We start from the raw sequence: 12,994 nt of genomic DNA, 5'->3' as shown, positions 1-12,994 counted from the left end.
ATTCACTTTTGTCAATGGACAAGGTCCCAATCAAGGTCAAAGTGATATATCTCAGGATCAACGGAACTTGGAAAGATGAGGTTTCATCATGTGTTTAATTCTTTGTGCAAATTTAGATCAAGTGATGTAATCCTTTGCCGTCTGTGCCGTCATATGACATATAATGTTCTGTGATCAAAATGCCATTGTTGGGAATGATCAGTAGGCTGCCTTGTAAAGACCATACATTTCTTTATTGAAAAGGACAAGGTTACAATCAAGGGCAAAGGAAGAATTACTCCCTCATATCCAAGGTGGATATGGATATGTTGACAGCTGCAGTGTTGGCACAGTTATGCACTGTAAGCTACTGGCGACACTGTATCATGTAATCGTGCAATCTTTCTAGTTTATAGTATGATATTGTTAAAAAGTATTTTTGGGGGATATTGTTTTCATTCTTCCCAACCCAATCTGTGCCAGGAACGTCAGGTTACGTTTTAAGCAGCAGGTACTACCTGTGCCAAGACGTAAAGTTACGTTATTTAAAATAAAATAAAAATATCTGACGTGCACGCGATGTGCACATGGATGCGCCCACGGTTATTTATTCTTCCATTTGTCCCGTATCTCTGGCACCTGCACAGCGTTTCTATTGTAACAGGTGGCATGGATTGTAAAGAAAAACTTTAAATGAATAGAGAAAGCAGTCTGCCCTTGAAGTCGACAGTAGAATTGGGAAGCCGGCCACAGAAAAGGATTCCCACAGTCGACAGACGACGACACAAAAGGAATTAATAGTCCTCCAGAACGTGGAGGACTATGAATACATATTTCGATGACATTTTGTATAAATGTAGTGTGGCACAATGTCAATAATTGTCAACATAAATCAATCAAAAAAAATTGAGCAAATATGAATTAATAGACAATGTATTAAGTACAGTAGGAAGAGCAAAAAATACAGCAATGGCTAATTTGAGAATGTGATTTCAATTGCATTTAAAAAATCTCTACTGAGACTCCACAAAGACCTCGATACTAGGATAATAATATCTACTCATCTTAGATGCAGCATTGGTTGGTACTAGGGACACCTTGATGTGAAATTGGATATTTTGTCCAAACGGTTTAAAAATGTAATCCTTGAAAAAATGGTCTTAAGTACATCATTATCAGACTTATCCTTCAACTTCTTGTTTATGTCCCAAAATTATTGGACATGCACATTTTGTCGAATGTTTAAGCATGTTCTAATGATCAACATTTCTTTACCTAAAAACATGTTCCAAATATGTTAGTTAACATTTTGGACAAAATAGACAATCTTACATCGAGGTGCCCAGCTGTCCCAATTCCTCCCACCGATCCCGTTACCAAAAAGACTCCCTAACACCAGACGGGGGAGACCAGTAATGTCACAAATCAGAGCTGTGCACATGGAGCTCATTTCCTAATCTGAATCCTCCTAATCTTGTAATTTTTGGCATCCATAATCACACTGTTCCAGGCGGCACCTCAATAATGGCGGTAAGGTTAACCTGGCCCTAAGCCACGCTTCTTCTGCAAAGATGACTCAACCAGATGTGCTGTTGTTCCACTCACATACAAAACGCTTCCATTTGCAGACAATTTTGCTTCAATAGTAAGCATACGGTGCAACTAAAACATCCTTTACATTGGGCAGTGTGTGAGCAGACCGTTACAAGGCAGACCTACAGTAGCAAGTGCAAGGAGTTTTCCTGTTGTGCTCCATGACTGCCCCGGGGCAGAGCTAATATAGCACATAATGGACAAATTGCTCCTAGCTGCTGCTCCCATGGAGACGCTAATAAAAGGCAATTAGAGGAGAAGGGAGCAGAGGGGTGGAGGGATGTTTGAGAGGACATTTTTAATAGAGGATAGGTTAGCGTTTGGTGGCACTCAACAGGGGTGAGGGGGTTGAAATAGGACTCTGGTGGGTCTGGAGGATGGCGTATGTGTTAGAGTGTTTCTGTGCGGGGTATGTGGTTGTCGGTGTGCTGCTGGTGTCGAATGCAGCTGGGGATAAACTCACAATCCCCCCCCCCCCTTCATGTCCTCCTCTGCCATCTCTCCTACCACTCATCACTTATCCTCCACTCCCATCCACCTCTCAGCATTGCCCGTCCATCCCCACCTATGAGTGTGGAGGTTGGGGCTGACCTGACCAGGAAGGAGGTGTGTGTGATTTATAGCTCTGCAGCAGCAAGAGGGCCCGCTGTGGAGCTCGGCCGTGCTTCACATCAGCATGGAGGGGAGGGGAGGGGAGGGTGGGACGCTGCAGTGCAGCAAATCCACTCATTAACCTGGACTTGGACATAACCACTGTCTGCCTGGGCCTCAGTCAAGAGGAGCGAGAAAGAGAGAGAGGGTGAGAGAGATAGAGAGAAGGAGCACTGATTCTTCACCAACCGACCCACCTGCAGGTGTACTCGCTCTCTCTCTCACACACACACACACACACACACACACACACACACAAAACAGTACATGCATGCATATGCCACATATGCTCTCATGTACACACACCTACAGTGCAGGTGCAACAGTGCATGGCATGCACAAACACATCATACTCATTCAATCCATCTCTCCCAGCTTGTGCATATGCATGCTCACGCACACACCAGTATAAATAGATGAAGTCAAAGCAAAATGATCAAACTGTCATCTAAGTGCTTATTGCATTCATATGGGGATTATCCAGATCAGTGAAGGATCAACCAGGTACACAGGCGCACACACATGATTACAGGATAAACACTTAAGAAAAAAATAAATTATTCAATGCCACATGGTTGCCCTAGAAACTTGTTAAATGTACCACGGGAAAATGGATTCATCCAAAAATTGCTTTGACAATTACCAGCTAAGCCAAACCGAGGGAAATTGTTTCCGTCTCTCCAGGACGAAAATAGCATTGAGCTATGAATTGCTCATCTCTTGTTGTACCCCCCACCCCCCTGCCAAAATTAACGCAGGCCTAAGCTAAGCTTCTTCTGCAAATATGATTAAATACAGTAAACTAGAATTTCTGGGAAATGCACCGTACATTAGGCATCTGCGTGCAAGAGCGCTCTACACAAACTCTAACTCAATATACATTGATTGATTGATTGAAATATTTATTAACAGTTTGCAGAATTACAGTACATTTCAAGCACAACTCCATACAAGACTGTTAACTGTGAGTGGACGGCCGCATAAAAGCATTTCTACTTGTTTACAATAGGGCCCACCATTTTAATTTCATCAAAACATTTAGAGACGTACAAATATACACTTCTATGTAGCCAAAAGCAGGAAATCCTAGTGGAGGTAATAAGGGAAAAAAAACATATACAGTGAGGGGAAAAAGGGGGTGGGGCCAGTTTAGAATTGCAGCCGTCCGTAGGTGCCCTTTGAGAGCAGTTATGAAGGAGTCAAGGGATTCTTAATGACTGTTGGTAGTGCGTTCCACATTTTGGTGGCATAGGAGCAAAATTAATTTAGTCCCTTGTTTGTGCCAAATCTGGGTTTCACATGGTTTGTTGAACTCCCTCTGGTATTGTGGGTGTGGACTTCGTTAACATTAAGGAAGTATTTAGACAGGTACATGAGTATCTTGGTGGTGTATCGAATCTTGTGGACCAGACCCATTGCAAGATGCTGTACTCTGTCGTCAACCCTAAGCCATTCCAGCCTGTCAAAGTGGGCAGGTGTGAGGTGGGTTCGGGGAGTGAGGCCAAGTAGCAGCCTGACCAGTTTGTTTTGGTAAGTCTGGATATGCTCAATGCGTGTTATGCTATGTTGAATCGAAACTCACTGACTTAATAAAGTATGTTGTTGGAACGAGCAGAGGGGTCACTGGGTTAGGGCGTTGAGAGACGCAACACAGGTGGGACACACTGCCTTTCCACAGCTGCTGTTGAGGTGCCCTTGAGCGAGGGAGACTGCTCCAGTGGAGCTGCTACAGGGGCTAACAGTAGATTGATTCATTTGTGGATATACTGGGCAGAAGGCTAAGCAGCAACAAGTGCTGGCCACACTGGTCACTGGTCTCCAGCGAGATGCCTAGCAGCAAAATTGCTGCGACCCGGCGAAAAGAGCAGCGTTATGCAAATGAGCTGTGCGAGAGTCGAGTGATAGTCAATCAGAGGGCAGATGTGTTTGTGGAACCACCAGAGACCGACACCGACTGTCTGCACTATACTCCTACGTCTGTTAGCTCTACTGTCAGGCATGGCTGCTTGCACGAGCTGACTGGACCACAGCTCGCCTATTAATGGTAACATATATGAGTAGCCTTGACAAAAAATGCAAACTCTACTATGAATATAGCAGAGATTATGTAAATGTAACAAAGAAATAAAAAAATCTCTGCTGTCGGGCAGAAACCAGCTAACTCAAACATTTTCAGGAAATGAAGAAAAACATAAATATTTTTAAACAAAGCAATACTGCCTCAGTCATCATATGCACCACTTTATTCAAATCCAGCTCAAAGAGTTAGGAGGTTTTGTCCATCATTGATAAGAACAGCTGACTAATGGATCTCCAAGCTCACAATGCATGACACATGTGAATTAATGCCCAGATGCTTCATGACACTGCTTAAATAGGCCTACAATAACAAGCAGGACTTCAACTATTACAATAACTTCTGCAAAGAGGGGTTCAGAGAGTTGCATTTACAGTAGAACTAGCAAGAGAATAGCCATGAAAAATGACTGTTAGACGACCGTCGTGTGATCCAGCCTCCAGGGCAACCGAGAGAAATGCTATACGAATTCATCACATTGCTCTCCTCAGAAAACACTACATAGATTTTAGAAATGAACATTATTGTCAGTGCAAGTTTGATGAACGGGCATACTGCGTAGTTAGGTTTAACAGACTACAGGGGTGATTATCTTCTGCAAGCTCTCTTTGGAACGCAGGGTAGAGGTGGAGTTAGCTAGTTATGCCGATGGCGATGGATATGTCGCATAAGCTATATAGAGACATATTTCCTAGATATCTACATATACTGTATGCACATAATGAACCTGAATATGACATATATGCAGCATATATTTATATTGGCATAATATGTTCATATATTTAAAATATATCACCTGATGAAGGCCGTTCACGGCCGAAACGTTGTGTCTTATTTATGGTGTATTGAATAAAAAGCAAACACCTTGGAGCAAACCTGTGTGCGGACTCTCCTCTCTTCACTGTATGTACCTTAGTCCAGCACCAGACAGGAACTGGATGTGCGCTAGCCACCTACCTCTTTCCACATATATTTAAAAATCACACCTGTGTGAACTGAGTGGTGCAAGTGGTACATTTTTTTTACATAATTGTGAACTAAAACAAAATTGAGCAACTGCATGGCCTAATGTTATGCTAAAAGGTTATGTTATGTATAGGCTTGATCACTTCCAGACAAGATGCCATTGCTTTTCAGCACTCCGTTTCCTCAAGGCTAAATGAGAAATACCATAAGCTGGCTGCAGTAACAGGGAACACATGACACAGGTGACACATAGCACCATTGTTGCTACTGGTGAGCGCACGGTACAGTAAGCGTGTGACAGTGTAGCTGTGTGTTGCTAAACTTGCTATGAAAGAGCACTCATGCACGCCTTTTCCTACATGGGTAAACAATAACAGCAAGAAGACGATGGAGCCGAAGAAGAACCAGACTCTCAAATCGTAAGCATTATCACATGGATACCAACAACGACATATTCATCAGATAGAGGACCGCTGGTTCCCATTACTGCAGGAATTTCATCCAGGCCACGTTGGGCCCTGGTCTGGCACTAACACAGGGCTCAACAGGGGCTGGGAACCCTCTTTCACTTACAGTAAGTACTGCAACCTTCATCTAAACAGTTGGGAATTTGTCCTTCTGTGTGTAAGATAAAAACAGGACAGGATATTGGATGTATACAAACAGTATTACCTTACCGCACACACACACACACACAGGTTAACACTTACAATATGTGTTGTTATAACCCATGTACTAAACATCAAAAGTATTGCACCACCGTGACAAAAGTACAACAAGAAAAACCTATAAAGTCAAGGATTAAGTAAACAAAATCAAATACTGAAATAAAAGGCATCGTTTGAGTAAAATCAATGAGAGGCGTATCAGGGAGATTTGGTCGACTTTTCAACTCGAAGCCGGGATTGAGTGTGCGGCCAACACACTCTGGTCTATTTGGGTGGGCAGGAAACAAGCTTCAATCCACTGTTTTATGAACAAAAGCTGTCTGCCAACGAGGCACATGGGAGGGAGGGAGAGAGAGGAAGTCGGATGAAGAGGAGGGACATGAGCAGAAAGTGCAGCATCACTGGTCAGGAGGGCCGAGATGCAGCAGCGCTACAGAGAGATGCCCTGACAGAACCATGGGGAGAAGTGGAGAAATACACTGAAGCTAGTGGAGATGATGAATAATGCTGCAGTGTCAGCGAGGGAGAGTTGAGAGGTAGATTGCATTTGTGTATGACCAAGCATATTTCTCAGTTTACAGCTGAGCTCAGACACAAAGAATCCCAACAAATCCCATGTTCCAGGTGCGCAACACCAGTGAGACATCATAACAGCATTAAAGAACTCTGAAAAAGAGGGGCAGCACACAGGCTCTGGACAAAATACCACACAAATGGTAAAATATAACAAAAACAGACAACAGATACAGTAACTAATACAAAATCCGTTTTAAGTCTTTGACTCAATAGTTACACGGTTGTTTTGTAGAGGTTAATTCCATAACCTGGGTGCAACAAAAGGAGAAAGCTGCTCTTCCAAGTTCTGCGCAAATCCTGGGTATACCTGCTGCTACTACCTGGTAGAGCAGCCATCTAGTGGAGTGAAAATCATAACAGCTGTTGGTGGGAGATAAGAGATTACACAGATAATGTATAAAGGGATTTGGCCCAGTATGGCTTTGTAAATAACTAGAAATACTGACATCGTGGTTGTATGCCTTCGCCAACCAGTTGCAGTTTACATCCATTATCAGCCCAGACTTGTAGACAGTTTCTTCGCTGGGTTCTCAATATGCAAACAACCTTAGTGAACTCATACTTAGAAGACCAGGATCAGCTCTGTACATTTCCCCACTCTACACAAAATATTTCAGTCGAAAATAGGCTACTATATCTAGAATCACACAATGCTTGTTGATCTGCTATTTTTACACAATGTACACCCCAGAAGAGGGATGCAAGGTTTCAAGTGGTTAAAGGAGAGCCTGTCATCCATCCATCCATCCATAGTACTTGTAAGATGACACTGTTGTGACTGTTTCAATGAAGTCCACTCCTACGGGATGAATGATAACGGTATCTTAGGTCTGGGAGCGAGCTCTGGAAAAAGCACAAATTTGATTTCCTTAGCATTAAGAAGCAATGTTAGGGGGGCACAGTGGCGCAGTCGGTAGCCTCACAGCTAGAAAGTCTTGGGTTCGATTCCTGCTGGGGACACCGTGGGCGCTTGGGGCGTGTTTTGTCCTCCGTGTTATCAGTGCCCATACCCTAGGTCGGGTTGGCAAAAAGGGCCTTTCTGTGTGGAGTTTGCATGGAACTAGTTGGAATAATGTGTTCCTTCCACGTGCTACGTCCAACCGGGGAAATTCCCCCCTGTCAGGTGAAAAGAAGCGGCTTGGACACCCAAGCATTGAAGGAAGCATGAGGTCAGTCCGTTGCTCTCCCCTGGTTGGCGGAGGGAGTGTAGAGCCCAGGATTACATTTGATAATTGACACTGACTGGGTGAAAAATGAGTTACAAAATCGTGGGATAAAAAAGAAAAAAGCAATGTTAAACCAAAACCATAATGTACAATGAGGCCTGCAGCTGTTTAAAGGCAGTCTGGAGCCCATAAACAAGGCCTTTCCACCGCTGGCCTGCATTCAAATTCAACCCAAGCTCTTTGCTAAATGTCATCCCCTCTCTCTCCCCTCCCTTCCTGTCTCTCTACTCACTGTCAAAATAAAGCAGAAAATGCTGGGGGAAAAAAACTATATCAAACCATTTAAATAATACAACAATAAACAACAATTCGTTGCCGTTGGGCAGGAACCTTGTATCTCCATATTTAAACGTTTATTTTTTTCCGTAAATGATCATACATATGTCATTAAAGCACAGCTCAAGACCTATTTCTTCACTCTTGCTTTTAGTTGAGTTTTTAAATGTCTGATATTCATGTGGTCATTGTTTTGCCTGATTCGCTGCCTTTTTACTTGCGCAAGCAGAGCGCGCAAGTAATAATTTCGCCCGGTCTCTTCAACGTGACAGCAGTCAACCATTTGATGGGTATGCAAAAAAAACAGCAAATCTGTGCCTGGTTTGCTGGGACCAGACTACACAAATGACCATATGTCTTACGTCATCATTTAGAGCTAGTCATACGTATACTATACACATAATCAGTAAAAATAAAATAGCAAATTGTGCCTGATCTGCTGGGACCAGAGTACATGGTGTGTATATGTATGACTAGCTCTCAATGATGACGTAAGAAAAATGGTCATTTGTGTAATCTGGTCCCAGCAAACCAGGCACAGATTTGCTGTTTTTCTTGCATACCCATCAAATGGTTGACGGCTGTCACGTTTTGGCACAAAGTAACCACAGTATACTGCTAATCAAATTACCACTACATACTCTATATAGTATATAATCATACGTATACTATATACATAATCAGTAAAAAATAAAATAGCAAATTGTGCCTGATCTGCTGGGACCAGAGTACGTGGTGTGTATATGTATGACTAGCTCTCAATGATGACGTAAGAAATATGGTCATTTGTGTAATCTGGTCCAAGCAAACCAGGCACAGATTTGCTGTTTTTTTTGCATATGCATCAAATTGCGCACTAGTAGCAAATAGTTACACCTAATGATTATACATTTCAAACGTTCCTTCACAGAGATACTGAGATGTGACAGTTTACAGCAGTCGAAAGTACTTGCGCGCTCTGCTTGCGCACTAGTTGGCCATTTATGGCCTACTAGTGTGCAACAAGCAAGTATGCAATCGACAGAGTGCAGTTCTAGATTGCTATATTTTTGTCATTTATGGGGTTTTTTGTACTATTATTTTAATATTATTACATTATGTGTTTTTGCTTTTCTATTTTCTTTATTGCTCTGTGCTGCATTCATGTCATGAAAGGTGCTCTCAGTCCATTTCCTGAAAAGTAACGGTTTTGGACATAAGACACACCGACAGCGACAAATTGTTGTTGGGGGAGGTACTTGTGCAAACAGTCCGTCCATCCCTCCCAGAGCCTCCAGCTGATTCCCGGCCATTAGGGCCAAAGAGGTGCTGTGCTAACAGGTCTCCACCATGCCGCCCTGCTATGATTTATGGGTGAGCAGAGCCAGGGCGACACCCTGTGACATATGGCGCAAGTCTTCATAAAGGGACGGGGGCGGCGGCTATAAGGGTAAACAAGATGAATATCTCCCCGACGTCGATAGGATTTACACGGCCAACGCACGGCCACCTGTCTCCCAGGCAAATAAGAGCTGAGATTTACGACCTCCTCCTGTTCACGTCCTCTTGACACCATGGGAAACAACCAGAGAAAATATGAAATAAAATAAAAATGCAGTACGTCAAAAAGGGAAGAGATTATGGAATGGAATGGAGCATCGTCGATCGAACGATACAACGTAAAAGCCTTTAAGCTTTGAGACTTCTTACAACCATTTCAACCCCATATACTTACTTAGTAGGCTCTCTCCTTTTCTCCATCTACACAAAATAGATCTACAAGCTCACACCACAACTTGTTGCGAGCTTGTAGAAGCTATTTTCGTCAAATGTTCACCCGTAGAATAGAGGGTTAAAAAACAAACACGCAGACAGACAAGACTCACAAACATGTGGGCGCATGTGCACGGCGCACGTGCACGACACACACACACACACACACACACACACACACACACACACACACACACACACACACACACACACACACACACACACACACACACACACACACACACACACACACACACACACACACTTTGTCAAGTCTTGGATGATTTGTTTTCTATTCCATAACTCTTCTTAGCTTGACAGAGAGACGCGTCAAGACAGCAAGTGAGACAGAAAGTCAATTTCAAGGTGATTGTGCAGACATGACACAGCAAAGAGAGGGGGCCTAACATCTGCAGCATAACCCAGAATTTAAGTGTCTCTGCCATTAGAATTCAAGACAAGCTGTGGACTGGAAACAACTAAACGGCCCAAGGAAGACTGGGCACAGACCCGAGGAGTGGATTTCAGAAAAGGAGAGAGAGGTCTGCCTCTTTACATAATAGCCACATCACATGGAAGACGAAAGAAATACACTGCACTGCTGCTGACACTCAGACAACACGGTCATAATGAGAGATATGAACATACGTGTAAATAAAAATACCCAACCAAATTAAAGACTGTACATTAATTCAAATAAAATGTGTAATATATGGACCTTGTAATGGTGAGATGTATTATTTGCGAAAGCACAGTTTCAGGGTGGAATAATGATTCAATCTCCACTAATAATAATACTAATAATGTTTATTAACAAATTGTGCTGTATTTTACCAGCTGCACAAGGACACATATAAAAGTTACAGAGGAGGTAGGCTTCACTCACACCTTTTGATCTAGCATACAACATTGATGCATGCTAGACAAAGTGTAAGTGTCATGGCTGCCCAAATGCATTTCCAATGGAAGTCACGTGGTTTGACACAACATTTTTGTTGTACGGCTTTCGGCTGTGTTTCCCCCTCATACAACAAAAATGTTGTGACTCCCATTGGAAATGCATTGTGAGCTTGCATCAGTAAACAAGTCTCATGCCTCAGCTATACATCAATTTGTTGTGAAGGTGTGAGTCAGGCCGTAGAGTTCAAATGCTTATCATTTACAGTACACAGTACACACAAAGTAAAAATCCTGTGTTCATTTCACTGAGAGGATTTGACCGTGTGTGTATATTATGTTGATAGCCACTCACCCCGAGCTGCTGCTTATGCTGAGTGGGGCATCGTCCAGCTTCTCCGGAGGTGACTCTGAGGCTGAGGCCGTGGACGACTGGGAAGACACCGACTCGTTACTGCCCATGGACGTCTGATCCGCTGCCGAGTTGGAGCAATCTCCCTCTGTAGAGACTGGAGCCATGACACAGAAACACACGTGCAACAGGGTTGTAGGTTACTGTACAGAGGTTATGTGCATGCATAAAGTGATCTGCAAATCAAGTGGCAATCAGATAGGACTTTTCTGTTTGGATGTCAGAAAGTAGTTTTTTGCCATTCAGTAGGCGTTCCCGCATAACTTCCGGGTATATGATGATGTCACACGCATACCCTCTATTGTTGATATCAGAAACGTTCTCACCAAGTACAATGATGATGATGAGGGTAATTATTTATTCATCACAATTATAACAAAATATAATAACTAATAAGCTAGCCATTATGTCTCTGGTGAGGGGGCGATAAAATGAGCATGTGTCCTCTCTGGTAATAATAGAGCAGCGGACCAATCTGTGCAAACAAAAGCCATGTCTTTTCTGGCAGCTGACCAGTCAGCATTGAACAGTGAGGAACTTGCAAAAGCAAACGCGTAACCTGAGTCCAAATGATAAAGTCGTTGAATAATTTATCCACACTTAAGAAAAGAACAATCAACAGGGGCCTATTGAAAACAAATTGCTGTCAAAACAGCAGGGATTTACTTTCAGTGATTTAGAACCCATAATACAAAGTCGTGACAGGCAGAAACCTTAGAAACACAAGGGAAGAGACCTGGTATTTGAATTTACTGTGGAGTGAAATATTAGGCAGTAGTACAAATCAAGAAAAGGAGTTTTTTGTGTAATTTCATCCCCTCTACCCCTCCAAGCACATATCAAAATACTAGTATAATTCCTGGTTGAGACAAAAAAGGGCATGTTCAAAATGGAACTCCACGTTACTCCATATATGGGAATAAAAGGGACCCAGACAGACAGGGTACAATAAGTACACTGACAACAACAGGCATAAGTATTGCATAACTAGGTAGAGCATGCATTTCCAACTTGCATCATTCCCTGCATTGTTGCCGAGTAGGCCGGTGCCTGGTCTTATCAATTGTGATGCTCTTTTGCCAGAAATGTGCTTCATAGACACAAGAAAAGTTAATGTTTGAACTTAGCTCTCTCTCTCTCTCTCTCTCTGCCTTCCTGTCTCACAGTGCATGCTGTCCAGAGGCAATATGCAATTATACTGTAACTATCAAAACTGATGACAATCATTGTTTTGGGATTGCTTGTAATTAAAAATAGGGCGGGAGGGTTGGGTTATCAGGTTTCTGATTACAAAAAAACGTTTGAAGGGTATGTTGTAATCTTTACTCGCACTGTGCTCATAAATTATTATTCTGGTCCACACATCTATTTTTAGGAGCAAATTGGGGTGCCAAACAGAATGTGAATAGCAGGATGTTGTCCGTTTGCTCCGCATTAGGTCCTCCTCTTCCGTTGGGGCCCGGTGGGGTTTTCATTCCCACTAACAACAATGTACACATTCTGAATGCCCCTGTCGGAATCTGTTCTTGAGAGATTAGATCAACACGAACCCATGCAGACAAATGAAATTAACATGGTGGACCCTATTGTAAAGTGAAATGCTTTATGCCTGGTGTCATCCACAGTTAACAGTCTTGTATTGAGTTGTACTAGAAATGTACTGTAATTCTCCAAAATGTTAATAAATACTTAATAAATCAATCAATCAAAAACTACGATCGTAAACAAGGAGTCATATGGCAGCTGCATCAAGCTACAGTGCGCACAAACACGCACACACCTGGGACATGGCACACGTCCACTCGCTCAACTACTACGCTCATACTCAATGGACATCCTCAACTTAGTTGCGACACGCTCAAGTAGCAGATTAACTATTTCAAAAATAAATAAAATACTTGAGGGCTTAATGTTTTTGTTA

General features: G+C 42.7%; 1 protein-coding gene across 2 annotated transcripts in view; it reads right to left on the bottom strand.

Annotated features, from left to right (window-relative positions):
- Positions 1 to 12,994, bottom strand: part of arhgap10 (Rho GTPase activating protein 10) — a 70,277-nt gene that overhangs the window by 7,831 nt on the left and 49,452 nt on the right. For both annotated transcript variants that reach the window (XM_080757495.1, XM_080757494.1), the window contains exon 20: positions 11,017 to 11,170. In XM_080757495.1, the coding sequence (XP_080613621.1) occupies positions 11,017 to 11,170 (154 nt within the window). The remainder of the gene's footprint in view (positions 1 to 11,016; positions 11,171 to 12,994) is intronic.

The sequence above is a fragment of the Protomyctophum bolini genome (genome assembly GCF_963924005.1).
Source record: "Protomyctophum bolini genome assembly, chromosome: 3".
NCBI classification, from domain to species: Eukaryota; Metazoa; Chordata; class Actinopteri; order Myctophiformes; family Myctophidae; genus Protomyctophum; species Protomyctophum bolini.
This window is presented reverse-complemented; position numbering and strand designations above follow the sequence as displayed.